Source organism: Sporothrix brasiliensis, assembly GCF_000820605.1.
Source record: "Sporothrix brasiliensis 5110 chromosome Unknown Cont22, whole genome shotgun sequence".
Taxonomy (NCBI): domain Eukaryota; kingdom Fungi; phylum Ascomycota; class Sordariomycetes; order Ophiostomatales; family Ophiostomataceae; genus Sporothrix; species Sporothrix brasiliensis.
This window is the reverse complement of record NW_024467141.1, coordinates 605,408-631,811: the sequence shown is the minus strand read 5'-3', so window position 1 is coordinate 631,811 and position 26,404 is coordinate 605,408. Positions and strand designations below refer to the sequence as shown.

Below are 26,404 nucleotides of genomic sequence, written 5' to 3'. Positions count from 1 at the left end.
TCTTGTAGAATCCTTGAACTTGCATGCCGTGCAATGTTTGACTTTCTGATAGAGGGAGACTTGGAGTGGATTCTCAGTAACTATCGGCATATATAGCCCGAAGACGTATCTCTAGCAAGACGTCAACAACTTATCTCACTCTTTCGCTCTTTAGGTTTTCTCTTTGTGATACCCTGACATACCACAATCCTTTCCTTCGGTCCCGGCTTAAGCAGCTTGGCGACTGTCCCCTCTTTACATTTATACCAGCTTATTATACTAGGAGCTGTTCTCCTGCTCATAGGTAGGAGTCCGGCTGGCAAATACCTGACCTTGTCTTGCGACTTTTCACTATATGGTAACGACTTTTGATACATACTTCGGCTCTGGCACTGCGGTTGAATACGATCCCTCAACATTTCCACTCCCTGACGAGAGCACACACTTTGCACACTCAGACCAAGGAGACGAGCAAAGCAGTCACTCAGACAGTTTTCCGCCACAATATCTTAATGATGAGCGGAATTCGTCATCAGATGGGCGTGAGCTTGTTGACAGCAACTTCCCTTACACAGCCGGCAACTTTGAAAATTCGCAAACCGACAACTCGGACCATCAGGCCTTATACATTTATCAAAATAATATCCTCGACGACGTCGACTTGAGCACTGCGACTGCTTCTTACACCCCAGGCTTCGGCCCTGTCCACGAAGAACTACCGGCCAATGACCCCTCCGATAGCCCTGCCTCGAGCCCAGTGTCGACCGAACGGGCTTCATCACCCGAGACGACGAACGGACAGTTTGTGTACCACGGGTGCCCGAAAACCTTTGCTAGCAAGTCCAAATACGAGTACGTCAGCCCGCTGTATGCGATGTTATGCCGCAAATTGCTGTACAATTGTACCGAAACAAAACCTACAAACGATATAGGACGCACATACGGTATCATGGCAAGTCCCACAAGTGCCCCGGTTGCGAGCGGGCCTTCGGCGTTTTCCAAGACCTCAAAAGGCACAGAAAGGAGTACCACAAGAAGGGGCAACGATTTGCGTGCCCGGTATGTGGCAGCGGGAGGATGTACTCTCGGCCATGGGGCGTCTGGCGTCACTTTAAGGACAAACATGGAGCATTGGATCCTAATGTGTATCTTCAGGACTTGAGATGGCGTTAGCAACACAAAGAATTGCCTCTGAGCTCCCGACGGGATCTCAGATCTTCATGGAATGTTCTTTCTGTCGTGGCCGTTACGCCATTAAGGCCTGTTGCCATCTGTTGAAAGCCACTGAAATTTGGATTCGTTCGCTCCGCCTTTTTCAGGGGAGACGAATAGATGCCCGCTGACGAGGGTTGAGCAGACCAGGTGACGGTCTCAGCTTTCATGTATTGTTGAAGTAAGGATCAATGAAACATCACCTTAAAACCCTTTGCAGTCTCACTACGCCTTCCACGTGAAATATGCATGACCGAAATTAGACTAGATAGATGAGAACTGCGAAAAGGGCATTTCTCAATCTTCGTAGGTGGCCTTCTCTTCTGAGCTGTAATGTTGTTTTGTTAGGAGTCACATGAGATTAACATGACTGGGATCATGCCATTTGACCGGGTTCTACTGAGCATAGTCTTTCCGTTGCAGAGTTTTTGGCACGGAGACTTGTACAATGTCGCATCTGCGCACCTGCATGCAAATAGTTGTAGTCTCCGTAAGTGTTGTCGCCTCTCTCATTTGGAGACTTGGCGCATCACGACCTGTCGTATGTGAAGACCGGACCGCCAATTTGTGCCGGTCTCCATGTCGGCCAAGAGTATCGAAACAACATTAGAAGACGTCGCCTGGTGAGGCCGTCGACTTTATATCGAGCCGTTAGTCCACCAACACGTTACCACCCACAAAATACACTTGGAAATTCCTTCATGAACCATTATTATCAGCGACTATATCAGCTTTCTTATATTGTCTACATCACGACCTGGACGGCTTGGGAGACTAAATATGCCAAGCTTTTGTTCCTGCACGATATAAACCTTGCCTGGCCTGCTTGTTTGCTCCTCGGCCCGCATGACGGAAGCTTACCTTCGACTGGCCGTTGGGTCGACACTAAATATGGGTCTTTCAGTCTTTTACCGAGCTACCCATCTACGTGTTGCTGAATCATGCTAGACATCAGGACGATGCTGTGTACGCGTCGTCTTCCGGGCAATTTGATCTTAAAAAATAAAATGAAATAAGTTCTACGTCGTGGTTTATCAGCAAACACAGAGGGTCTCACGTTAGGGAGAGATACACTATTTCTCGCACGTGCATGAGGCAATGGCAAACTTCGGGCACTCTGCTGAGACAAGAAGGGTACTGGCGATATTCCGTTTGTGCTACTGGTATTACTACATAAATGTGAGTGAAATTGGGTTTGCCGACTTGGTCCTACGCCCATCTGAGCCATGGTCGTGACGCGACATGTGCACGGAAAGGTGGGGAGCTGCGACAGGCAATTCGTCGACCGTTCATTTCATGACGAACCGTTTGGTATAAATGGAAACAAAACAGATCAAATTAGAAGCATGGCAGAGTGTGATGTGAGACAGTCGTCAACGCAATGAAAGAGCGAAAAGATGAAAGGTGGAAAGTATGAGTGAGAGCGATTTGAAAACGTCAATGTGAAATGCACAACAGCCCAATATACATCCCTACAAAACTCATTGAGAATTCCCATTTCTGGAGGTGCACCTGTGCCGCCCTTGCCCGAGCTGCTGAGTGGATGTGTTCTGATGTGCTCCCTGTGCCCGCTGTGCCATCGTAGCCTTGCTTGAGGCTGGCTTCGACCACTTTGGGAAGCTCGCTTGACTGCATCTCGGAAAGCCGTAGCTGGACTCCGTATAACTCGAGGTGGTATTGGGATGTGCCGTATTGCCTTGGGACGGAGCAGTAACAAACGCGGCACGGCACACTGGGTTGCCGCGCCTGGAAGACGAGAAATTTGAATGCCCGCCAGGATTGGAAGATGCAGATTCCCTGTGTGCCTGCGTCGTAAAATGACCAGTCCAAGCGCCATGCATGCGGTGACGGTACGGCGTAAACGAAAACAACTTACAGGGTTAGAGGACAGCTGCTTACTCGCAGTATCCTTGTATGGACCAGGGCCGTTGCAGGACGTGTTGTGCTCCAATAAGGTAGGGCGAAAGAGAAGGCCTACTGAGGACGTACGGCTTTACGTGGAAATAGGCGTGGACGATCCTTTGGTGACCTACATCGTATGCTTGTGGGCGACTAGCTGTGATATTTGGAATTGTACTCACATGTATTCCGTACACCTCGTGCTCCGTGCGGTGCGTTGGCTGATATGTTGAAGCTTTGCGTTTTGTGCATTGTCTGGGAACAGTGTTGGTGCGAGTAATTACCTACCTGCAATTCGTACGCGCTGTGTCGCAGTCGTAAATAAGAACCAGGACAGCAAAGGATGCCGTTCGTGCCGCCCCTGTATGTTTGACTTCTTCTCTTCTCAGGTTAAGGCGGGGATAGTGGGTCAGCCCCTGAAAAACTTGCAAGATTACTGCACCAACGGTCGGTTTCACGAGGCTGAGTCGCAGCTGACAGACCTAGCTTGTAACCCATGCAGGCATCCTGAGCTTACAGGACGCAAAGCAATAAGATTAGGCCCCTACCGTATCCCTCGTACCAGTCTGGTGGACCCGATGTCGAGGCGGAAAGTCTGTGCAAGACGAGGCATGCTCCAATGGTGCGGAAGGACCTCCGTTGTCCAATACAACCGTTGTTTTGTTTCCTGGACTGCTGTTGTCGACTGCCACCTGCAGCTGCTCTTCAAAACGACAGGGTTGGTGCCAGTTTGTCCTGGCTCACCTGAAGGTCATTTATGAATCTCACAGCAGAGCTGACGACAAGGTCCCGTCTGCTTTTCCTCCCCCCACACACGCGTGCAAATACGACGTGTACGTGTAGAGATACATATATGTAGGAGATGCGCGCAGGAGCGGCCGTCCGTCTGAGAACGATTCTCGTAGATGCTTGTTCTCGATCTCAACTCGTGTCACTCGTTTTGCATCGTTCGTGGTGCCTGGAGAATTCAGTTGCCCTGTCTCTTTTGTCGCTCTCTTTAATCCGCCTCGGTTCCGCCAAAGCACAGGTTTCGCCTTTTCTCTCCTCCACGTCTCTTTCGTCTCGCCAGCCCATACGATGAAGCATACGTCCGTTCTTGCTGGCGCCCTGCTGGCGGCCGCTGCCCAAGCCGCCGCGCCCGACCGCGTTGTTCAGTGGGACATTGCGCGGCGTCAGGCATCACGCGGGTCCTTGTACCGGCGCGGGGCCGGTGCCCTGACGGGAGATCTTCACAATGCCGTCGCTCGCTATTATGTCGATGTTGAGATTGGCACTCCCCCTCAGAAGCTCCAGCTCCAGCTGGATACCGGCAGCAGCGACGTCTGGGTGCTCTCCAGCAGCGCTTCCGTTTGCGCCAAGAGTCACGACTGCAGCGTAGGCTCTTGTAAGAATCATGATGTGTTCATGGGATCGATTTCCTGGTTTTCGGGAATGCCTTTTTTTTTTTTTTTTTTTTGAGCGCTTCTGCTGACGAGTTTTCGCAGTCGATGCCGATGCGTCGTCGTCCTATTCCGTTTACCGCAAGAACGGCTTCAACATCACGTACGGCGACGGAGACCATGCCACCGGCGACTACTTCACGGACACGCTCGTCATCGCAGGGGCTACGGTGAAAGGCTTCACCATGGGCCTCGGCAAAGACACCGAGGGTCTTACGTTCGGCCTCGTGGGCGTTGGCTACCCTGGCTTGGAGGCCATCGCCTCCAATGACCCGTCTGACGCGTACCCGAGCCTGGGCGAGTCTCTTGTCCGGCAAAACTTGACCAATACGAATGCGTTCAGCTTGTGGCTGAATGATCTGGGTATGTATATGTGTTTGCTCGAGACGAATTCAGTGGGGTACGTTGAACTGTGCTAACCACGCGGTCCCTGCGATAGAGGCGAGCACGGGCAACATTCTTTTCGGCGGCATCGACACGGAGAAATACGAGGGCGACCTCATCCGGCTGGACGTGCTGAAGGATCCAGGCCCGCAAAAGTATCTGCAGTACTTCGTGGCGCTGACGTCCGTGGAGGCCATCAGCGTGAGCGGCCGCGACGCCCTGACGTCCGCCGGCAACTACACCGGCTATGCGCTCCTGGACTCGGGCACCACCCTCACCAAAGTGCCGCAGGACCTTGCGGAACAGTTCTGGGCCGAAGCCGGCGCCTCCTACAATACCCAACTCGGCGACGCCATTCTCCCCTGCAGCCGCGCCCAGAGCGGCGGCGTGTTCTCGTTCACGTTCGGCGGGCCGGGCGGGCCCGTCGTCAACGTCAGCATGACGGAGCTGGTTCAGGACGTCTACAGCAACGCGACGTTTACGAGCGGGCCGTTCCGCGGCCAGGCCGTCTGCCGCTTCGGCATTACCAACTCGACCGACCTGTTCACCATCCTCGGCGACACCTTCTTGCGCTCGGCCTACGTCGTCTACGACCTCGTCAACAACCAAATCGCCATCGCGCCGGCCAAGGCCAACGCGACGGCTGCCAACGTTGTTCCCTTTGCGAGCTCAGGCGCGCCCATCCCGTCTGCCACGCCCGCCCCCAGCCAGTCCGCCCAGGCCAACGGCACGCTCGGGCCGTTCGCAACGCCGACCTACGCGGCGTCGGCCGGCTTTGCCTCGTCGGCTGCTGCCACAGGTTCGCCGACCTCCACATCGACTGCCCCTCCCTCGAGCTCGCCGACCTCGTCAGCCTCTTCTTTGTTGTGCACTACTAAGAACAGCATTGCTCTGGTGGCCACCATTTCCTTTGCGCTGGCTCTCCTGTTGTAATACTGATGGGTTTTTTCTTCTTTTGCGTGTAGAATTCTTTCAACAGGTATACTATCGTTTTTTATCTTTTGCGTGCAGAGTTCTTTCCAAACGTATAATATAATATATATCGTTTTCCTTACGGAGTAGAATAGAATTCGTTCTCATTTATACACGTATATACCGTCCTTCAACATAGCACCTCAGCCCTAATGCTCTGACTGTTCCTGGTGCCTTTTGAGCAGCACGATGCCCGCGTTAAAGTCGATTGTCGACCGTTTAGGAAGCCTATTCTCTGAAGTAAAACTAATAACATCGTCTAGGTGAATTACTGTCCGGCACCGAGGCCATTTAAGAGAAAATTCCAACAAGCCTCCAGTACGCGAAGGCGCCATATGAATAAATCCGTAGAACGTTTGACCTTCTCTGGCCCAAGAAAAGGCTAGGGAAATACTGTACGAGGTTGATTTTAGTAGTGATCATGGGGACGATGAGCGCCCCGAGTCGTTTTGGTTTGAGGCTTTTTGCCAAGGGACCAGCCACCCCCACTCGCCCCTGCAGCGTTGTAAAAATAGTAAAATTAGCGCCCGTTTTAGACGCCTCTTTCAACGTCTCACATTTTATCAACGCCGCGACTTCTTACTGAATCTGACAACGACACAGACACTTCCAAAACGTCATGTCTCCCAATTTGCACGGCGCACCGCCATCAACCCCGCCGGCCACGCATCAACCACCATCAGCACCGATCGGCGGGCCGTCGTCCGGCCCGTTGCGGATCAACTGGGGACTCTACCCCAAGTTTGTGGACGTTATGCCCCATGAGCCGCTCGAAAGATATGCCCCAGGAGGGTTTCACCCTGTCTCCTTGGGCGATACTCTCAAGGACGGGCGGTATACTATCCGGCACAAGCTGGGCTATGGCGGCCAGTCCACGGTCTGGCTCGCCTGGGATGCACATGAGCCAGGGGCATGGGTCGCCCTTAAGATTAAGTCCGCGCGGGCTTCTGCGAACGGCACCGACCAGGACTCTGAGATTGGCGCCCTTGAGACGCTCGAGAAGTACTACTGCAGCATCGAGAGGACACAGACACAGACGCAGGCACGCTCTTTCGTTCGGGTTTTCGACACTTTTCAACATATGGGGCCTAATGGCGTGCATACCTGTATTGTTACAGAGGTGCTCGGGCCAACACTGGCGGATATTCTCGACGAGTACCGGCCGGATGAAAATACGTTACCTCCGGATGTGGTCCTTCGGGTATCGCGGCAGCTTCTACAGGGGCTCAACTTTACGCATCACGCCGGCATTGCTCATGGGGGTATGTGTGTCCTTCTTCCTTTCTTTTACTCTCTTTTCTCTCTATCCGTACCTGACTGCTGATAATTCCCCCCCACCTCGATAGACGTCTCTCCTCGAAACATTTCGTTTACGTGGAAAAATGCACAGGCAGACGACAATGACCTGTTTGAGATGGTCGGCGGAGAGCCGCCAACCGCTGCGTATGATGACGACAACAACGCCGCACGACCAGCGGGTCTCCCTGAACAGCTGGTTGCTTGCACGGCCTGGGATGGCTGGTACGTTGACACAGCCGAGGACATCCGGCTCATCGACTGGGGCTGGTCGTTTGCTGCGGGCAAAACAGTCACAGTTCTCGGCCAGCCGAACAACCTGCGGCCCCCCGAGACGTTTTTCGGGCATTCATTTACCTTCAAGCACGACTTGTGGCGAGCAGGCTGCGTGGTACGTCTGTAAACAAGAAAGGGGAAAAAGGAAGAAAAGAAAGATTTTTTTTCTTTTCTTTTACTGAGGTTAATCCATCCAGATCTACTCATTGTTCTACCAGACGTCGCCGTTCTCCTGCATCGGCGACCCGAACCATTTCTTTATTCGACGACAGGTTGCCAAGTTGGGTCCGCTGCCAGCGCCGTGGCATGCGAAATGGGAAGAGATGTTGGTTGGTTATAAATATGCAGACGAAGACGGTACCTTTTTTCTCTTTTCTCTTTTCTTTTTCTGTTTTCCTTTTTTCCCCCTTCTTTTCCCTTTTTTAATCATACTAACAAATCATTCCCACAGCAGCCAACATGCCCCAAGAACTCATACAGGATACTTTCGAGCCGCGTCGACAGGTGATCCTCACTCACATTCTCAATGCAGATCCAGACGTTGGCGAAGACGACAATGAATATCAAAGGGATGAATATTCAGAGTACGACGTGGAGGCGCTCAAGTGTCTGTTGTGGCCGATGCAGGGCCTCATGCGGCATGAACCAGACAAGCGCATCTCGCTGCAAGAGGCAGCGTCTTCGATTAAGTGGATAGACCACAGGAGGGAGGTAGAGGATGATACGAATACAGTTTCAGTACAGTGATAAAATTATAAGAAAAACAAATCTGGTATCGTTTCGTAGTCATATTGTATATTTAATGGTGGACAAAGCCTGCCATTTTCGGCATACGAGAAATAGACACTACCGTGACAATCATATGCAACGTTTGCAATCAAAGTAGCTGAGCAAAGTTGAATGCAACATGAAAAGAATTATCCAGCTTTCAAATCCGGTGATTATAATCTGGTGCTACCAAAAAAGAGGCGTTCGAGGAACGTTGCGTCGGATTATTTGGCATGGCAACATCACCGTCCGGTATGTTCGACTCGAGGTCGGTGCGGTTCACATGGGCCATATTGTGGTCCGAACGCAACACATAACTCGACTCTGTAAAGTGTCCTGTGTACGAAATTCTACGACAGGTTGGCATATAAGATATGGTGGTGTGATTTTGTACGCGTCTTACCCTGTACGCGTCACGGATTTCGTAAATGCCATCGCCTGGCGGGCCATGATGGACGAGACACAACACAGTAACGGCTCAGAGCAGATTGGTGGAACAATCCATCTTCTATGTTTAGATCACAGGTCAAATGGTCCACGTACTTGCACACCTCGCATCAACATTTCTCTACTTCTCGTGACTGCGTAAAGCATGTTTAATAAACAATTCTGTCACAGTGCTTCCGCAACCGGGCTTTACGCTCATAGTCTCTGGTTGCTGGGTGCTTGCGGCTGTTTATTGGGTCTTCTGTGGAGAACGGCCGAATATAAAATGCAATTGAGCAGAAAGGTCTAGATTTACCGCCTTTATGCCCCATATAAGTTATATGCAGCAGCATAAGTGTGCTACGCATAGAATGCCCATCTCTTCAAAACACGAGCCGACTTAGCCTATTCATTCCACTTTGCAGACTTTGACGAGGCGCGCACGGGAAGCCGACTAAATTAAGACCGCTTCCAAGAGGCTGACTTGCAAGAACTGGCTCTTGTTACCAGAGAGACTCTCAGAATAGTCTAGGCCAACAGTGTATCCTGGCTGTCAAGACGGATTAGCCCGCAGAAATTCTGGCCAAGGCGTCCCAAAGATGACCAAATACGACGCCGTCATACGGCATAACAAGACGGCAATATAATTAAACACCTAAATTGCAGGTTTCGACGGACCGTTAACACCGAACAAATTTATTTACCACCGGTGAATTCAACAACAAATGAACCAGCAAAATCTCGCCATTCCGCTCGCAGAGCACATTGTCTGTCATTTGCAACGGCGTTGTCGTGGCTGCCATGGCCGTCATTGTCGTCCTCTTGCCCCTCGGAACAGCCTGTAAGGGACCTATTTCCTGTTTCCGCAAGTTCGATGTTGATTGCGTGATGTCGACGACGATGTTGATCCATGCAAGAAAGGCCACTCCATTGGTGTGCTACGGCCGGACAGATGCCCTATTCATTTAAATAAACTCGACGAGGTCAATCAACAACAAACCATTCCTGTTAAAAATAGACCATGCTGGTGTGTCCCACGGGAATGGAGCAATCCTGTCCCACACCCAACAGCATAACAACAGAAATGCATTGCCACGCGTTCAGTATCTCCGCTCGGTGGGCCTACCCTGTACCTTGTCGCATATGGCATCTTGTCTCTTGTCTCCGCTCGGTGAGGTGGAGATGCTGCCCAAAGTGGATTCCATGGAGGGATTGTGGCCGAGACGTGGCGTCACAAAAGAGGAGAACGCTGTCTAAATAGACTGTAAACCCCGACCAGGACGATGAAAAACAAATGAAAAGACGGCCCCGTCGAAACCCCAAAAGCGGAGAAACGCGGGATGGGATATAAACTCATAGTAGACAATGATCGACAGGTATTGCCGGGTGGACATGACGACAAAACTTGCCCTTGACCCTTGACCTCTGTCCTTGGCTGAGTGAGCATGGCGTTTTTGATGAATCTGGAGCAGCCGGCCTGGATATTGAGGTTGCGTAGATGCAGTGCCCGGACCAGGTGATGAGTTATTCCATTTGTGTTGTCGTCAATGTGAGTGAATTGTTTGCCATTCACGATGTCGACAGTGTGTCCCTCTCTGCGGTGTGGTTTTCCCGGGTGATACGAACGTCGCGTCATTTCGCCCCATGGCTTGCCTGCCATTGTCTGTCGTCATTACAGATGTGCGTTGTATATCAAAATAAGTCTCAATTAGCTCTTCTCTTGCATATAAATACGACACTTGCCGTCATTGCTTTGTTTTCCTTGCTCTCTCCTTCTTCAGCAGCGCTCTGTCGAAACATCATCCAGCTCTTTTGCATCAAGTATCAGTCGATCCGCTCTGTCCATCAGTTGTATTTCCTTGTCTCTCACTCTCTCTTGTCCCACCCCCCCCCCCCCCAAACCAAAATGAGAAACCTCCTTGTCACCCTCCTTGCCGCCACGGCTGTCCAGTCCGTTCTGGCTGCCCCGGCCCAGGACCCGACGACGGCCATTGCGCCGCACGGCCCTCCTGCGGGCGCCAACAACGGCGGACACCCGGGCGGCCACCCTGGCGGCGTCCCCGGTGGCATCCCTGGTGGCGACCATGGCCACGACCACGCCCATGACCACGGCGAAGATGACAAGGAGCATGGCGGCCCCGGCCACGACGGTGTCGGCCACAACGGTGTCGGTCAGGTCCACCCGCCGGCCCCGCAGCCCCCCCAGACTCATGCGCCGCAGCCGCAGCCGCAGCCGCACGACGGCGGTCACGTACCCCGCCAGGCCCCGGGCAGCGGTGACGACGATGACGACGACGACGACAGCAGCGATGCGCCTGTCCTCAAGGGCAAGGGCGGTGCCAAGGGCAAGGGTGGTAAGGGCAAGGGCGGTCACAAGGGAAAGGGCGGCAAGGGCAAGGGTGTCGGCGGCCCGGGCGCGGGTGCGCCTGGTGCCCCAATCAACCCTGGCGGTCCGCTCCACCCTGCCGGCGCCACGACCCCGACCAAGCGCCAGGAGGCCGAGGGCGACGACGACAGCGACAACAGCGACAACAGCGACAGCGCCGACAACAGCGCCGGCCCGGCGGCCGATGCGAAGAAGGCCAAGGGCGGCAGGCACCACAAGGGTGGCAAGGGCCACGGTGCGAAGGGCAAGGGCGGCAAGGGAAAGGGTGAGGGCGGTGCTCCAGGTGCTCCCCACGCCCCTGAGGCGCCCAAGGCTCCCAGCAAGCGCCAAGAGGCCGGTAGCCCTACCACGGGTGCTCCCGGCGCTCCCGGTGCCCCTGCAGACGGCGACAAGAAGGGCAAGGGCGGCCACAAGGGCGGCCACAAGGGTAAGGGCGGCCACAAGGGCAAGGGCGAGGGTGCCCCCGGTGCAGGTGCTCCGGGTGCAGGTGCCCCCGGTGCAGGTGCCCCCGGTGCAGGTGCTCCTGGTGGTGGTGCTCCTGGCGCTCCAGGAGCTCCCGGTGCTGGCGCTCCTATCGCCGGTGCTCCCGGTGCCCCGGCTAAGCGTGCCGAGCCTGAGCAGGGCAGCAATGCCGATGCGGCCGACCACAAGGGCCACAAGGCTCACAAGGGCCACAAGGGCGGCAAGGGTGGCAAGGGCGGTAAGGGCAAGGGTGCCAAGGGCAAGGCCGGCGACCGTCCCCAGCCTCCTCAGGGTGCTCCCCAGGGCGAGCAGTAAGCCGCTGGCTGAGCAATTTTATCCCAATCTCGACGGTTCTCAACCCCTCGCCTGGGCTTACCTGGGCGTACCTTTGTTTGCCTTTGTTTGCCTCGGATGGTTTTCGTCCAAAACGACTCTTTGTCTTCCCTTTCTCTATTTGTGTGCACATATTTCTTCTGTCTCTTGACGACAGCAGGCTGGATCGAGTCGGTGGTCTTCCAGGCACGACGACTTCCAGTCTATTTTTGTATTTTTTAGGTTTTCAGTGTACGCTCCAATAAAATCTCGTGCGTTGTGTCACTCTGCTCCCCTTAGCGTTTTGCTGTTACGAGGCCTCGAATGTATGTTGCATTGACATATCATGGATATATTGACATTCTGCCTTGTGCCCTTGATGCCATCCTTCTCCTATCCCCCGCAACCTAATTTAGTCTTTGGCAACCTTGTCCTTGAACTCATTCAGCTTCGATCCGAGCGGCTCGGTGCCTTTCCGAGCCTCCGTCGGTTTGGCAGACCTCGAGGCCGCGCTGTTGACGTCCGGCAGAATGGAACCGCCCGTCTCGCCGACGGAGTGGACTTTCTTAAAGTCCTTGGGATCGGCCTGGCTTGTGTCAGTCTGTCGGCTACTTGATGCAATGCGCTCTGTCCATATGGGGACCTACCAGTGCCTCGTGTTCGGCGCCGTCGATGAGGTCGTGGCCCTCAAGCACAGCTTCGTCCGTCAGTCCACTCATGTTGTGTTGGGTTCTTTTTGTAGATGCTCTTTGGATGATTGTTTCAATTCTCGTGGTTTTGAATGGTATTTAGCAGAGTCAGGGAAGAGGGGCGAGAATCACATCCGGGCCAGGCAATACGGCTGTTTTTATCTCTCCCACCACATCACCCTCCACCACACTGCACCCTTCCGTTTACGTTAATCGTCGCCACTGTCGTCATCACCGGCTCTCCATGGAAAGTTAGGCATGTCACGACAACCACGCGCAGGCTGTCTGTATCACAGAACATTATGTCACCGAAACAAAGAGCCTCGACATCCCTGGGATCCGAGCAGCAGAGCTGTGTTCTACGCACGGTGCAAATGCTGCTAGATATATGCACTACACCGTGTAATGAAAGTGCTGTACTGTGCGTTTGGACCAACAGGACGACGTAGTTTCAATGTAACTAGCAAATTCATGAGGGTGTGATGCAATGCGCAAATGGGAAGTCAAGATGTGTTTTGTCTAAAATAAAAATGTACACGTGACGCATTTTTAGACCTTTAAGCTACGCTACAAATGGTTTCCAGTTTCCAGTGGTGTTTTTTGGCTGTGGTTGTTGGCATTATGAGTTTCCAATGCAATCTATCGTCCAAGATGATCTGATTTTATGTTTATTTTTATTTTTATTTTATTTTTATTTTGTATTTTTTTACTTTGGTTATCGACAGACTTTTCTCATAAAAAAAAAACACTTGTAATTTTAAATAAATAACGTTTTAAGCAAAACAAAAATAATGACAAACCAAGATACTGCTGAGAATGCAAAGTGATATCCAAAGAATGCAAAGTACGAAATAAAATAGTGATGTCACAGTCCTCGAGAGACATCCACACCCACGAGGAAAAGAAAATGACAAAAAAATTGAGAATTCGAATGGTGCTTCTGTAGAGAAGCGCATCAGGATTTGAGCCCGATGCGGGGGTCGAACCCGCAACCTTGAGATTAAGAGTCTCACGCTCTACCGATTGAGCTAACCGGGCGTTCGATCTCATTGTTAAAAAACGTTGGTCCTCGTTGTGTATGTGAATGGACTATGTACGGGGCCGTTTTGTGCCGTTTTTAGTGGTGTTTCGCTCGCTCCTGAAGGCAATTTTGCTTTCTTCGTTTGTCCCTAAATCGTGGCAATAATGACAAACGAGACGTTGGACAGCCCAACATCGCGCACGGTCGCATGCAACAGGAGTCAGGCGTGTAGTCGCATGGGAGAGTGACTGCAGTGACTGCACTGACCACGGCACGTGGTGTAGGCTTTGTCCTAACAAAGTTGATAAAATGAGATACACGACGCAACATGTGGCAGAAGCAAAAGTTTCAGACTTTACTTGTGCAATGTCACAGGCTTACTTGTGCAATGACGAGTCGGTAAGAATTTCGTACGCACATTGTGCATTTCAAGGACTGTCGTGTCGACTGGTGCCTGTTGTCGACACTCGCAGAGTTCGGAATGTTTGTAGTTGCCGACGGGCATTTCCTGCCGTCGGGGCAAAGACGCCAGTGTCTTTGCAGCCGGATCTGGCATGGCGTAATTGCAGTTACTGACTGGCTACCAGAGTTCTGTGCAGGTTTCAGTGCTTTTCATTTGGAGATGGCACCAAAGAACCAGCAACGGAACAAGCAAAAGGCAAAAGAAAGGGACAACACGCCAACAGACACTGAAAAGTCGCTGGGGGACCTGATGAAACAACGTCAAAGCCAAGAGAGTGTACATTCGTACGACGGGGAAAATGGCTTGAGACTGCAACTCGAGGCTTGTCGTAAATTGGTGTTCATTGTGTATGGAGTCAGACGTAACTCTCTTCCGCGGAATGGTGACGCCCAAGCCCTATCCGTCGCCCCGGACTCTTGACGTCTCCGAGCCCGCGGTACAAAACATGCGCCAATGGCCCTCCTCCCAGCACACTGTAGTCCTAAAGGATCACCCAAATCCTGCTGCATAGAGCCTTCGATCCTCCAAACCCGCCTAATGTACGCAATGCACCGAGCCTAGTGTGATCGCCAGCCAAAAGGAACGATATGTCTCTCCGCGGGCATCATTGTTGCTGCCGCATGCTGGCGCCAGCGACGTAAATGCGCGCTCTGGCACCGTCATCAGTTCCCGTCGTCGTGTCTTTCCCAAGCCTGATTTCTTTTCCTTTTAACGCCTCCTCTGCCGAAAAACGTCAACGTCGTGCAAAGCCAACATAACGCGTCAACATAACATCACCACCGAGCTCGTCTCGTCCACCGCTCGTCTCGTCCACCGCTAACTCCGGGCCCGCCAACGGACAACAGCGCGGCGCATTCGACTGTTTCTTCTGTCTTTGTGTCTCTGCAGCCGTCCTTTCTCGACAGAGTCTCTCGACCCAACCCCCTCCAAAACGTGCTCTTCCAACATGTCGACGACCTCCACCACGACGGTCGCCGCATCAGCCATGGAGCAGCCCACTAGCGTCACCGTTGTCGCAGGCGAGGGCCTGGGCCCGGCGCCGGAGACGGCCCAGAGCAAGCCGCACCACGTGCTCAACGCCGACGGCTCCATCCAAAAATTCCGCAACCCACACGCCTCCTTTGTCGACGGCCTCGGCCCGGCCGGCTCGCTGGGGCCCCTGGGCTTTGTCAAGATCATCGGCACGTTTGTGCGCTACCGGTTTGCCGGCAAGCTCGAGACGCCCGACACGACGCCGCCCACCGTCACCGTGCGCAAGCCGACGTTCCTGCCGACGCGCTACCCCGACAACGACCCGACCAAGAAACACCCGCTGCGCGCCACGTGGCTGGGCCACGCGTGCTACTACATCGAGTTCCCGACGGGGCTGCGCGTGCTGTTCGACCCCGTCTTCGAGGACCGCTGCTCGCCCATGTCGTTCCTGGGCCCCAGGCGGTTCACGCCCGCGCCGTGCGTGCTGGCGGACCTGCCGGCCGTCGACGCCGTCGTCATCAGCCACAGCCACTACGACCACCTGTCCGGGCCGTCGGTGCAGACCATCCGGCAGCACCATCCGCGGGCGCACTTTTTCGTCGGCCTGGGCCTGGCCGACTGGTTCCGGAGCGCGGGCATCCAGGAGGTGACGGAGCTCGACTGGTGGCAGGACGCCGAGGCCACTGTGACGCTGGGGCCGTTGGGTGGTGGTGGTGGTGGTGGCGCAGCCAAGACGGCGACGTCGACGTCGTCGTCCGCATCGCCCCCCACCACCAACCCCAACGTCCCTCCCCTCAAAGCCCTCTTCTCCTGCCTGCCCAGCCAGCACACGTCGGCGCGCTCGCCCTTTGACCGCGACCACACCCTGTGGTGCAGCTGGGCCGTGTCCGCGGGCGGCCGCTCCGTGTACTTTGGCGGCGACACGGGCTACCGCGCCGTCGACCAGGACCAGGAGGACATTGAGGCCAGCGTCCCGGACCCGGCCGACCGCGCGGCCGTCCACGCGGCCGACGACGCCGTCCGCGCCCAGCGGCCCGGCTGCCCCGACTTTGCGCACATTGGCGCCCTGCGCGGGCCCTTTGACGTCGGCCTGCTGCCCATTGGCGCGTACAAGCCGCGCACGCTGTTTTCCGGCATGCACGCCGACCCCGTCGACGCCGTCGACATCTTCAAGGACACGCGCTGCCGCCGCGCCATGGGCATCCACTGGGGCACGTGGGCGCTGACCGTCGAGCCCGTGCTGGAGCCGCCCGCCAAGCTCAAGGAGGCGCTGCGGCGGCGCGGGCTGCCGGAGACGGGCGTGTTTGACGTGTGCGAGATTGGCGAGAGCCGCGAGTTTGACTGAACGGGTGGCGGTGGACGATGCGGCAACGCAGCAACATGCGAGCATACGTAAGATAGCGTAGAGCGTGCTGCGGGGGCAGAACACATGGGACATTCAAAATGCTGACGCCGCTTCAGCAGATGTCAGCTGGGTGTCAGACGTCAGCACTTTATTGGAGTTGTGGGCCACTGTAAGACGGACACACAGTCCATCATCTCGACTCGACTTTACATGTACTATACCAATATTGTTTTTGTTTTTGCGTTTTCTTCTACGGTCTTTGGTTATGGATTTATTTTGGAAGCCACTTTGCGCGTACTTGCTACAATGTCGTATTGTCGTCTGCTGGTCGTTGATTGACGCCGAAGCGCGTGAATCCTTGCCGACTCCAGCGAATCCTTCCCGACTTCAGCGCATCATCCTCCTGTTCGACAGCCAATGACAGCCAGTGCCAGCGACCTAACTGGTGTACACATGTCGCCCTGTTCAAACAATGGGAAACAATCTCAACAACCTAAGTCGGCACAACATCGCCAGCCCGTAGCCCCTGCAGTAGCATAAAACACGACACAATGGTTGCTCTCATGTTTCCTCAGATGGACCCCGGCTTTGGGGCCATTGTCGGGATGGGGGGCTCGTGTTTTGTGTCTCTGGTGGACGACGCGACGGTCCACAAGAGCTACGAGATTTGGGTCAACGGCAGACGACGATCCTACTACCCCGAACCCTGCGAAGATGATCTTGCGCGCGAAGCTGCAGTGTATGCGCACCTCGGCCGCCACGACAACATTCTCGTCTGCCACGGCCTCGACGAGATCCACCGCGATCCAGCCGTGCACGCGCTGCGCCTCGAACTGGCGCCGCTTGGCACCGTGCGCACTCTCATCCAAAAGACACTCGACGACCCGCTGCCGGCGGCCACGCGCCTCCAAATGTGTCGCGACACCGCTGCCGCCGTGGCGCACATCCACCGCAAGGGCGTGTGGCACTCGGACCTGAGCTGCCGCAACCTCATGCTCTTTGCCGGGCACCGCGTGAAGCTGGGCGACTTTGGCGGCGCTATCATCGAGGCGGCGACGCACCAGTTCCCGGCCACCGCCGCCGAAGAGGAGCAGTACGCGCTGCCGTGCCGGGGACGGGAGGCAGACGATCTGCCACGACTGAAGCGCGAGCTCTTTGCGCTGGGGTCCTGTCTGTACGAGATCATGGCGTGGCAGCGGCCGTTCCAGGGGCTGGAGGACCACGAGGTGCGACGCCGCTACGAGGCCGGCGACTTTCCCCCGCTCGCGAGCTTGCCTGCCGCGGTGGGCGACGTGGTGGACAGGTGCTGGCACGAAGCGCTTGGCAGCGCCGAGGAGGCGGTGCATCGCCTGCGAGAATAGACAATACCACAGTACAAAAGTACATTCGTGCCACAGTAACATAGACGACACAACAGGGTCTCCGATCCCACAGTCCCCAAGTCCCCACAGTCTTGCCGGCCGGTGTGGCCGAGCGAATTGTCAGCGTCCAAGCACGCAAACGAGGACATGGTCCGCGGGCACTTCCGCTAATTAGGTTTGGGGGGAATGGCCAAGGGTCACATCTAGATGTTATTCGGACCATGCCTTTGTACATTTCGGCCATCATATCATATCAGCCGCCAATCACGTCAAGGCCGAATTACAAAGCATCGCAACCCCCAACTTTTGTATTTCCATTTCCAATGGCTGCACTGTTGACCCCCAATGGCAAGCAATGCGTTCCAATGTTGCTTTATTGAATTGACTCCATGTGTTGCCCTTGCCGTGTCGTCAGGTTGTCTCGATCCCCAAATCCGGAGGTCTGCAGTGCGCCGTTGTGGGATGGCGCCACACGCTCTGATAAGCTCGTGCTTGCTTGTGCGGTTCGTGCTTCAGCCTCATGCTGGGCTGCCCCTTCACCTTCCTGTTTGGACAAGCCCCAAATGTCGACGGCATGCCCAATGTCCAATGTTTACATGTCTACATGTCTGTAAGTCGTAGATTAAAGGATGTTGTCCATCCCGTCTTTCTGGTTCTCCCGTGCGCTTCAACACACCTACGGCATTATTTGTCAAGCGCTGCGCATATCTAGTCACAGAGGGCAACAGAGCGATAGCAATGGGTAAGACTTTCTTTGATTTATTTTTTTATACATATTTTGGACATATTTTGTACATATTTTTGCGACGTTCTGACCATGATCGACGCTTGCACTTGCAGCAGAGAAAACAGTGGCACATGACGTGCACCAAGTTGTCGAGCCCGACACGGGGGCCGATGCCGAGAAGACGGGCGGTGATGGCCTGGACGGCTCGCTGCCCATCCCGTCCGAACAGAGCGGCCCCGTCGTCGATGTCGACGCCTATCCGCTGCCCACGGAGGAAGAGCAGCACACGCTGCGCAAGATCTCCGACTCCATCCCGCTGACGGCCTGGCTGCTCTGCCTCGTCGAGATGGCCGAGCGCGCGTCCTACTACGGCGTCAAGGCCGCCTTCAACAACTTCATGCAGTTCCCGCTGCCGGCCGGCGGACCGGGCACGGGCGCCATCAACCCGGCGAAGCCCAACTCGCATGCCGGCGCCCTCAACCTGGGCCTGCAGACCGCCTCGGCCCTGGGCCTCCTGTTCACGTTCCTGGCCTATGTCATCCCCATCTTCGGCGCGTGGCTGGCCGACGTCAAGACGGGCCGCTACCAGGCCATCGTCTGGGGCGTCCTCATCGGCGCCCTCTCCCACGTCATCATGGTGGGCGGCGCGGCGCCGGCCCTGCTCCAGGCCGGCAAGGGCGCGGCGCCGTTTCTGGTCAGCTTCTTCCTGCTCGCCATCGGCGCCGGGCTGTTCAAGCCCAACGTGGCGCCGACGGTCATCGACCAGTACAAGCACCAGCGGCCGTACACGCGGGTGCTGAAGACGGGCGAGAAGGTGCTCGTGGACCCGGAGACGACGGTCAACCACATCATGCTCATCTTCTACGCCTTTATCAACGTCGGCGCCTTCTTCTCCATCGCCGTCGTGTACATTGAAAAGTACCGCAGCTTCTGGCTGGCCTTTCTGGTGCCCGGCATCGTCTACTTCTTGCTGCCCGTGCTGCTCGCCGTCATGTACAAGCGCACCATCCGCACGCCGCCGCAGGGCTCCGACCTGACGCGCTTCCTCAAGATCACGCTGGCGGCGCTCAGGGCCAGCCGGGGCAACGTGTTCGCCCAGGCGTTCTGGTCGCGCGTCACGCCGTCGGCGCTGCTGGCCGAGCGCGGCGTCCGCGTCTCCTACTCGGACAAGGACGTCGACGACGCGCGCCGCACGTGGGGCGCCATCCAGATCTTCTTGTACATCCCCGTCTGGAACCTCAACGACGGCGGCGTCGGCAACGTGCAGAGCAACCAGGGCGCCGCCATGACGTCCAACGGCGCGCCCAACGACCTGCTCGGCCACTTCAACCCGCTCGTCATCATCGTCTTCTCGCCGTTCATGGCGCAGGTCGTCAACCCGTTCCTGGAGCGCCGCAAGATCAAGGTCGGCCGCATCACGCGCATGACCATTGGCTTCTCCCTGGCCACCTTGTCGTCGCTCATCGGTGCCATCGTCCAATACCGCGTCTACGCGACCAGCCCTTGGTGAGTCCTCCTAACAGTCCGCCTTGTCATCTGCCCTTGTTATCTTGCCATCTACCTTTGTACTCCTGATTTCCCCTACTAATCACCACTCTAGCGGCTACCATGCCAGCACCTGCGACGACGTGTCGCCCGTCTCCATCTGGTGGCAGGTCCCCAATGTGGCCCTCGGCGCCATGTCCGAGATCTTCATCAACGTCACGGCCTACGAACTGGCCTACGCCCGCGCCCCGCCCAACATGCGGTCCACCGTCGTCGCCCTCTTCTTGTTCATGACGGCCCTGAGCAGCGCCCTCGGCGAGATCCTCATCCCCGCCATCAACGACCCCACCCTCATCTGGGCCTGGGCCGCGCCCGGCATCGCGCTCTTTGTGCAGACAATCATCTTTTGGTGGCGCCACCGCCATCTCAACGACGACGCCTTTATCACGTACAGCGAGGACTTTGAGCCGCTTCAGCCCGGCAAGGTCGAGGCCGCCAAGCCGCTGGAAGGGTAGAACGGCGTGGCGAGACGAGGAGTGGTGTCGCACATCGGACAGGGTCGACAAAACGCATACGACTCTACGTAGTAAGGATCTGCATTGGTGGAAAGAGGCAAGAGTGACGAATGTACGCAATGAGGGAGGGCTTAATTTGCAAATTCATGTTGGTATTTATTCCATATGAGACAATCCACGGCAGCTGGTGTCACGGTTGACTACTGTTTCGACTCAGCCGAGGAATCAGTCTGCGTGCATTTCCTCCCGTAGCTCTGGTGCCATGTCGTAAGACTTGAGCGCCTGCAAGAATGCAAGATACGCTGGAGGCGGTGCATACGGAGGAAGCCGTCCAGCATTAGCATCATCACAGCAGCGTTTCCCTTATCGCTCTGATCAGATCGTTTGCATCTGAGAAAGGCCGTCCTTTTTATCGCTCATGTTGACCCCGGCCGGCTGACAGTCGCAAGGAAGGCTGACACGAACGTTTGGGTCTGCTCGTTTGATATGGCGATATGTGACACGTTTATGCGAGTGTGAGAAACAATTCAGTTTATAAGACTGTATATAAGGCTGTACGACGTAGTCGGAAGGAAACCGATGAAGGAGCGAATGTAACCGTCATGGACGAACGGTCGGATTAATTCCGGCGCGATGGATCTCGGCAGCATCCGTCGGCCGTGGATTTATATGAGGAATGAAGGCAAATTGGGCCTCCACTTGGCGCGTTCTTTAGGCGGGGTAAATCCTCCGGATCCTGCGGATCTTCGAACAGAATAGGTATATGAAGGGTGTGATTCCCCCGGATTCCTGCAATTGCGCCGAGCCCTTTTTTTGTGGTATTTTCTTCTCACACCGATCGAAAAATCCTTCCGGCAAGGTCGACCCACCAGACTTCAACGCAGCCGTCCATGCTGCAGCTGCCGCTGCATACCATGGCCGACAAGCCTGTCGAGTCCACCGCGGCGTCGTTGCCGCCGAGAGTGTGTGACAGGTGCATTCGGTAGGTTGTAATAGCGGCGCAACCCCCCCCCCCCTTGTATCGCCATCTACATGTTTGAAGACGAAAACCAACACAACCAACATTGCATGGCAGCAAGAAAATCAAGTGTAAGTCCCTGTTGTAGTCCTCGACGTCCCGGTGTCCGCCGCTCACACATGGCGAGCAGGCAACCGTGAACGGCCATCGTGCTCGCGGTGCCTGGAATTCGGCGAGACGTGCCGCTACAGCTCTCTCAGGCGCAAACCGGGCCCGCCACTCGGCTCGCACCATGCACCCAGCCCACTGCGAAAGTCTCGCCGGTCGAACGCGGCCAGCGCTGCAGCCCCAGCAGCCCCAGCGGCCCCGCTGATGCCATCGACGCCAACGCCGCCAGGTACGATCGAAACTGCCACGGCCACCACCACAGCGGCCGCAAGCCTCTCTGCATCCACGCCCCTGGGACAGCGTGAAGAGAACGATCATGGAGAAAGACCCACCCCCACGACTCAACCGATGGTCGTTCCACTCACCCTGCCCCAGCTGACTCCCGCCGGCCGAGGCGATGTCCGCAAACGTCCCTGCACGCTGAATCTTGCTCCCCACCAAGTGGAGTGCCTGTACGTCTTGCCCATCACACAGAGCGACTAGGGACAGGGAGCTAACCAACGGGCCGTCTTCGGGAACAGCCTCCTGCGGTATTTCGACATTCTCAAAGACGCGAGCCCGATCTATTCGCGGGATCGGTTCCTGCAGCGCTTCAAAGACGGCCGGTGCAGTGAGAGTCTCATTTCCACCATTGTCGTCATTGCCGCCAAGACGACGGGATATGCCGCCGAACAAGACGGCCCCGAGGGCGACCGCCTGCCGAACTGGGACGCCTGTCTGGACCTGCTGCTCAGCTCCAGCATGCTCGACGAGGATCTGATGGGCGACGCCCTGTCGCTCGACGACTTCCGCCGGGCCTTTATCCTGGCCGTGTACGAGTTCCACCAGTTCCCCGGCCACCAGTCGTGGATGCGCGTGGGCCGCGTGACGCGCATGGCCTACCGCATCGGGCTGGACCGCCTGGACCACATCCGCACCGTGTATGCCGACTGGCGCGCCGTCGACGACGAGGACATCCAGGAGTGGCGCGCGCTGTGGTGGTGCATCTACCGCCTGGACACGTACTCGAACATGGCGTGCGGCACGCCGTATGTCATTGACGACACGGCCATGGGCACGTCGCTTCTGCAGAGTCCGGCGACCGGGGCCGCCTCCGCGCCGCCCGATGCCGATGGCGCTGGCGCGGCGGGCACGCTGCCGGTGCTGTACGTGCCGTCCGACCTCGACGACGTGCCCGGCGTCGTGCGTGCCGTCGTCCGGGCGCCGGCGACGTTCATGGCCAACGTCCACAACGTGACGCTGTCGGCCCTGCGCCAGGCGGGCCTGGTCCTCCGCCTGCCCCTGCTGCACTCGCTTGGCGACCGGGCGGCCCTCGTCACCCGAGCCGAGCGGCGCCTGGCCACGACCCGGCTCGCGCTGCCCACGGGCTGGCTCAACCCGCGGCGCAACGCGCTGTCCAGCGAGTCGCGCGCGGCCCACCACGCGCGCCTCGCGACCGTCCTGCACCTGCAGATGGCCCAGCTGCTGCTGGCCATGGCCGACCCCGGCCTGCGCCAGGAGGGGGAGGACAACAACGACGACAACGACGACAACGACGACCGCGCCGTCGCCGGCTGGCAGCGCGTGCTCGAGGCGTGCCAGGACATTGCCGCCGTGGCCCACCAGTGGGACAGCTCCTTCTGCCTGGCCGTCGACCCGGCGCTGTCGTTTGTGGTGTTTACGGCGCTCGTCTTCCTCGACCTCTACCGCAAGACGGCCCTGGCGGATCCCCGTCTCCGCCGCGACCTGGACCACCAGACCACCGTCTTGCACCTGCAGCTGTCGCATTTTGCCTCCACGTGGACCGTGCCGCGGCTGCTCCTGTGTACGTTCTACTCGTATGGCTCCGTCGTCGCTGCTTCGTGTCGTCACTAACTGTGCAGTGTCCTACGAGAGCTTCCACCAGTCCGTCTCGGCCCCGCTCTACAGCCGCCACATTGCTCTGATCCTGTCGCGGTTCGAGGCCCCCTTCCACCCCCGCTGGCTGCAGTTCCTGTCGTCCGCCGGCACGGTTTTGGCCGACAGCGTGTGACCTGCTGGCCTCTGGCCAACTTGCCCGACTCGTCGATTTTCGACTTTCTGCCGCCCACAACGTCGACGCCCAGCTTTTGCGTGCTCTATCGCACGGTTCGCCACAACCACGGCGGCTGTTAGCTGGGCCTATGTACTACAGGCTGGCGCCGATGCCGCTGACCCGCCGGTAATCACCGCAATCTCCGACGACCACTGCCAGTTGGATGGGTTTGTCCGACTGTTGAAGCCGCGGTTGAGGACTCGGTCAGAGAAAGGACAGCCGACAAGCACGCAGACGTGCGGACCCGGGCCGACAGGGAGTGTCATTGCAGATTCAAAAAACGAGTATCGAAGGAGTCCGGCGACTAGTCCGCTGTGAATCCTTCACGGAGAAGAACCATTTTCGGCCAAGTGAATTTTGTTGTGATAATTCCTGCAATCGTTGTTCTGAAATAAAAACAATAAAGAAGGAAAATTATATGCAGTCCACAACGACGTGAATCACTCAACACATATAATAGAAGCAACTACAAGCACGACAATACATACCACACGTGTACAAGCTGTACGTAGCAAGTCTAGACATACGTACGGAATACCTCCACGACGTTTCGTTCGTTGCACTATTTACTCCACGCCGGACGAATTAGCAACAAGCGACGTCGATCCGGAGCAATTTCAGCACCAACGCCAACCTTTCACATGTAACTGCCCCATACCCCAGAATTCTTGGATGTAGTTTGATTCCCCCTCCTTTGCAGCGCGACAGAGTATGTTGCACTTTTTGTCGAGTCTACCGTAAGTGCTTGGCATCAGTCGTACATCCTTCTCCTTCATCCTTCGTGCATCCTTCTTGCATCCTTCTGGCCTCCTTTTGTTCATCTCTTTTATTTACCTCTATTTCTTGCCTCCTGCCTCCTTTTCTTGTCTCCTTTTGTTCATCTCTTTTACTTACCTCCTTTGTCTTGCACCCTTTCTCTACAGCATATTCTTTCCGTTCATTCATTCAGACCCTACCATGGCTGATTGTACTTGCCAAACTTCGTCGGCCAAATGTGCGCGCCATGATGCACCTCCCACGCTGCCTTTGTCCCAAAAGCTGAGCTTCGTGGGATACGTTCTTTTCCTGGGTGAGTCGTTTCCGGTCCGTTTCTGACTGGCATGTAGGACCTGATATCGATCTGACGATATTGATCCGAGTGCAATGCCAGTGATCCCGAGGACGGTCCTCAATGCGACGACGGCAACCATTACAGTGTTCCGCCGCGGCCTGCCGCTGCGAAAGTATCTCACCAGTGCATTTCTGGGCGCGTCTTTGCTACATCTCAAGCCCGGCCACATCCAATATGCGTCGCCGACGTCGCGGCAGGTCTACCGCGCCTTTATGACGTCCATGCTGTCCAAGGCCCAGCGCCGCGGCCAGACGGACCTCGTGGCCAGCCTGCAGACGGACACGCAGCCCCTGCCGGTGGGCGACGCGTCGCTGCTGTGGATGGGCAGCCGGAAGACGGCGCGCAAGTTCGTCTTGTTCTTCCACGGCGGCGGCTACGTGGCGCCGCTCATGCCCGGCCACGTGGAATGGTGCTGGCGCGTCTTTGTGGCGCCGCACGTCGGCACGCCCAACGAGGTGGCCGTCGCCGTGCTGGACTACACGCTGTGCCCGGCGGCGCAGTTCCCGACCGTCCTGAAGCAGGCCGTCGCCGCGCTCGAGAGCCTCCTCGCATCCGGCGTCCGGCCCGACCAGATCGTCGTGGGCGGCGACTCCGCCGGCGGCAACCTGACGGCCCATCTCCTGCGCCACCTGCTGCGCCCCGAGCCGCACGCCCCGCCCGTCCACCTGGCGCAGCCGCTGCTGGGCGCCTTTCTGGTCTCGCCCTGGCTGACCTCGGACATTGCGCAGGACGCCATGGTCGAGAACGACGGCGTCGACATGATTTGTCCGCGCCACATCGGCCTCAGCACGCACGTTTTTTACGGCGCGCAGCCGCTCCCCAAGGACGAAGACCTTGTGCTCGGAACCGAGTCCGCCTTTGACAACCTGGCCTCGGTCGTCGGCGACGTCTACGTGACGGCCGGCCAGCAGGAGGTGCTGCGCGACCAGGCGGTCATGTGGGTGGACAAGGTCCGCCGCCGCAATGCCGGCTTGAAGATCGAACTGGCCGTTGCCAAGGACGAGGGCCATGACTTTATCTTGCTCGAGGGTGGCCAGCAGCAGACCGGTCCAGCCATGGAGCGGATGAAGACGTGGTCGCAGGGCCTGATTCAAGGCGAGGGACAGAAGGGGAAGCCGTAGTTGAGCACCGCAGCAGTCTGTTTGGAACCTTACTAAAACGTGATAGGAAAGCGTTAAGAACTCGTCGTGACACGATGGTAATCAAGCGAGATAATAGAGAGCCAGTATAAATTATAAAAGGATTTGAAGAGGAGGCAGAGCATGGCGACGAGATGATATGTAAATAATGACAGTTTGCGGAAGGAACTGGAGATTTATACTGCACAATACGTTGTCTTCGATGCACGGAGTACTGATTCTGGTACATCCGTAGCGCAGTTATGTGTCCCCTTGTGATTCGATGCATCGTATTCAAAGTCTTTCGGAGTAATTTTGTCGGAAGATCTCCTTGTGGAGACCCTCTTTAGTCGTCGCCGCGGAACAACTTTGTCGACACTGCACCATCTCCTTTTCGCGACGGCCTCGGCTGTCGTTCTTAGTGCCAGGAACCCCGCAAATTCATGTGTTTGCTCATTGACGCCTGTTTTATTTAGGGGACTACCATCTCCAACTGTTTCTCGACATTGTTTATTGTTGTGATGGTGATATTTGAAGCATTCGACAGCAGCTTGTAAGAGTTTGCACCGGCCGAACTCAACTGCCACAGTCGTCTCGCCGCTGCAGG

At 56.3% G+C, this 26,404-nt stretch overlaps 9 protein-coding genes and 1 non-coding gene across 10 annotated transcripts; 8 read left to right on the top strand and 2 right to left on the bottom strand.

Moving 5' to 3' along the window:
- Window positions 1–4,167: 4,167 nt before the first annotated feature.
- SPBR_08357 (uncharacterized protein) lies at window positions 4,168–5,846 on the top strand (the record flags this gene model as incomplete). The annotated part of the gene is made up of 3 exons (XM_040766595.1): window positions 4,168–4,474; window positions 4,575–4,892; window positions 4,969–5,846. The coding sequence occupies 3 exons, from the start codon at window positions 4,168–4,170 to the stop codon at window positions 5,844–5,846; spliced, it is 1,503 nt and encodes a 500-aa protein (XP_040614454.1).
- A 658-nt stretch (window positions 5,847–6,504) lies between these two features.
- On the top strand, window positions 6,505–8,204 carry SPBR_08349 (uncharacterized protein; the record flags this gene model as incomplete). The annotated part of the gene is made up of 4 exons (XM_040766587.1): window positions 6,505–7,147; window positions 7,232–7,572; window positions 7,655–7,786; window positions 7,938–8,204. 4 exons carry the CDS (start codon window positions 6,505–6,507, stop codon window positions 8,202–8,204), a joined length of 1,383 nt encoding a protein of 460 aa, XP_040614453.1.
- A 2,353-nt stretch (window positions 8,205–10,557) lies between these two features.
- SPBR_08499 (uncharacterized protein) lies at window positions 10,558–11,814 on the top strand (the record flags this gene model as incomplete). Its single annotated transcript, XM_040766737.1, has 1 exon — window positions 10,558–11,814. One exon carries the CDS (start codon window positions 10,558–10,560, stop codon window positions 11,812–11,814), a length of 1,257 nt encoding a protein of 418 aa, XP_040614452.1.
- Window positions 11,815–12,223: 409 nt separating this feature from the next.
- SPBR_08764 (uncharacterized protein) lies at window positions 12,224–12,530 on the bottom strand (the record flags this gene model as incomplete). Its single annotated transcript, XM_040767002.1, has 2 exons — window positions 12,224–12,412; window positions 12,459–12,530. 2 exons carry the CDS (start codon window positions 12,528–12,530, stop codon window positions 12,224–12,226), a joined length of 261 nt encoding a protein of 86 aa, XP_040614451.1.
- A 935-nt stretch (window positions 12,531–13,465) lies between these two features.
- Window positions 13,466–13,538, bottom strand: SPBR_09559. The gene has a single exon. It is a non-coding gene; the product is annotated as a tRNA-Lys (tRNA).
- Window positions 13,539–14,930: 1,392 nt separating this feature from the next.
- On the top strand, window positions 14,931–16,301 carry SPBR_08464 (Zn-dependent hydrolase/oxidoreductase family protein; the record flags this gene model as incomplete). Its single annotated transcript, XM_040766702.1, has 1 exon — window positions 14,931–16,301. The coding sequence occupies one exon, from the start codon at window positions 14,931–14,933 to the stop codon at window positions 16,299–16,301; it is 1,371 nt and encodes a 456-aa protein (XP_040614450.1).
- Window positions 16,302–16,852: 551 nt separating this feature from the next.
- Window positions 16,853–17,662, top strand: SPBR_08647 (uncharacterized protein; the record flags this gene model as incomplete). Its single annotated transcript, XM_040766885.1, has 1 exon — window positions 16,853–17,662. One exon carries the CDS (start codon window positions 16,853–16,855, stop codon window positions 17,660–17,662), a length of 810 nt encoding a protein of 269 aa, XP_040614449.1.
- Window positions 17,663–18,400: 738 nt separating this feature from the next.
- Window positions 18,401–20,389, top strand: SPBR_08267 (oligopeptide transporter; the record flags this gene model as incomplete). Its single annotated transcript, XM_040766505.1, has 3 exons — window positions 18,401–18,404; window positions 18,503–19,895; window positions 19,990–20,389. 3 exons carry the CDS (start codon window positions 18,401–18,403, stop codon window positions 20,387–20,389), a joined length of 1,797 nt encoding a protein of 598 aa, XP_040614448.1.
- Window positions 20,390–21,279: 890 nt separating this feature from the next.
- On the top strand, window positions 21,280–23,526 carry SPBR_08217 (uncharacterized protein; the record flags this gene model as incomplete). The annotated part of the gene is made up of 4 exons (XM_040766455.1): window positions 21,280–21,371; window positions 21,608–21,967; window positions 22,037–23,319; window positions 23,378–23,526. 4 exons carry the CDS (start codon window positions 21,280–21,282, stop codon window positions 23,524–23,526), a joined length of 1,884 nt encoding a protein of 627 aa, XP_040614447.1.
- A 1,185-nt stretch (window positions 23,527–24,711) lies between these two features.
- On the top strand, window positions 24,712–25,800 carry SPBR_08555 (uncharacterized protein; the record flags this gene model as incomplete). Its single annotated transcript, XM_040766793.1, has 1 exon — window positions 24,712–25,800. The coding sequence occupies one exon, from the start codon at window positions 24,712–24,714 to the stop codon at window positions 25,798–25,800; it is 1,089 nt and encodes a 362-aa protein (XP_040614446.1).
- Window positions 25,801–26,404: the final 604 nt, after the last annotated feature.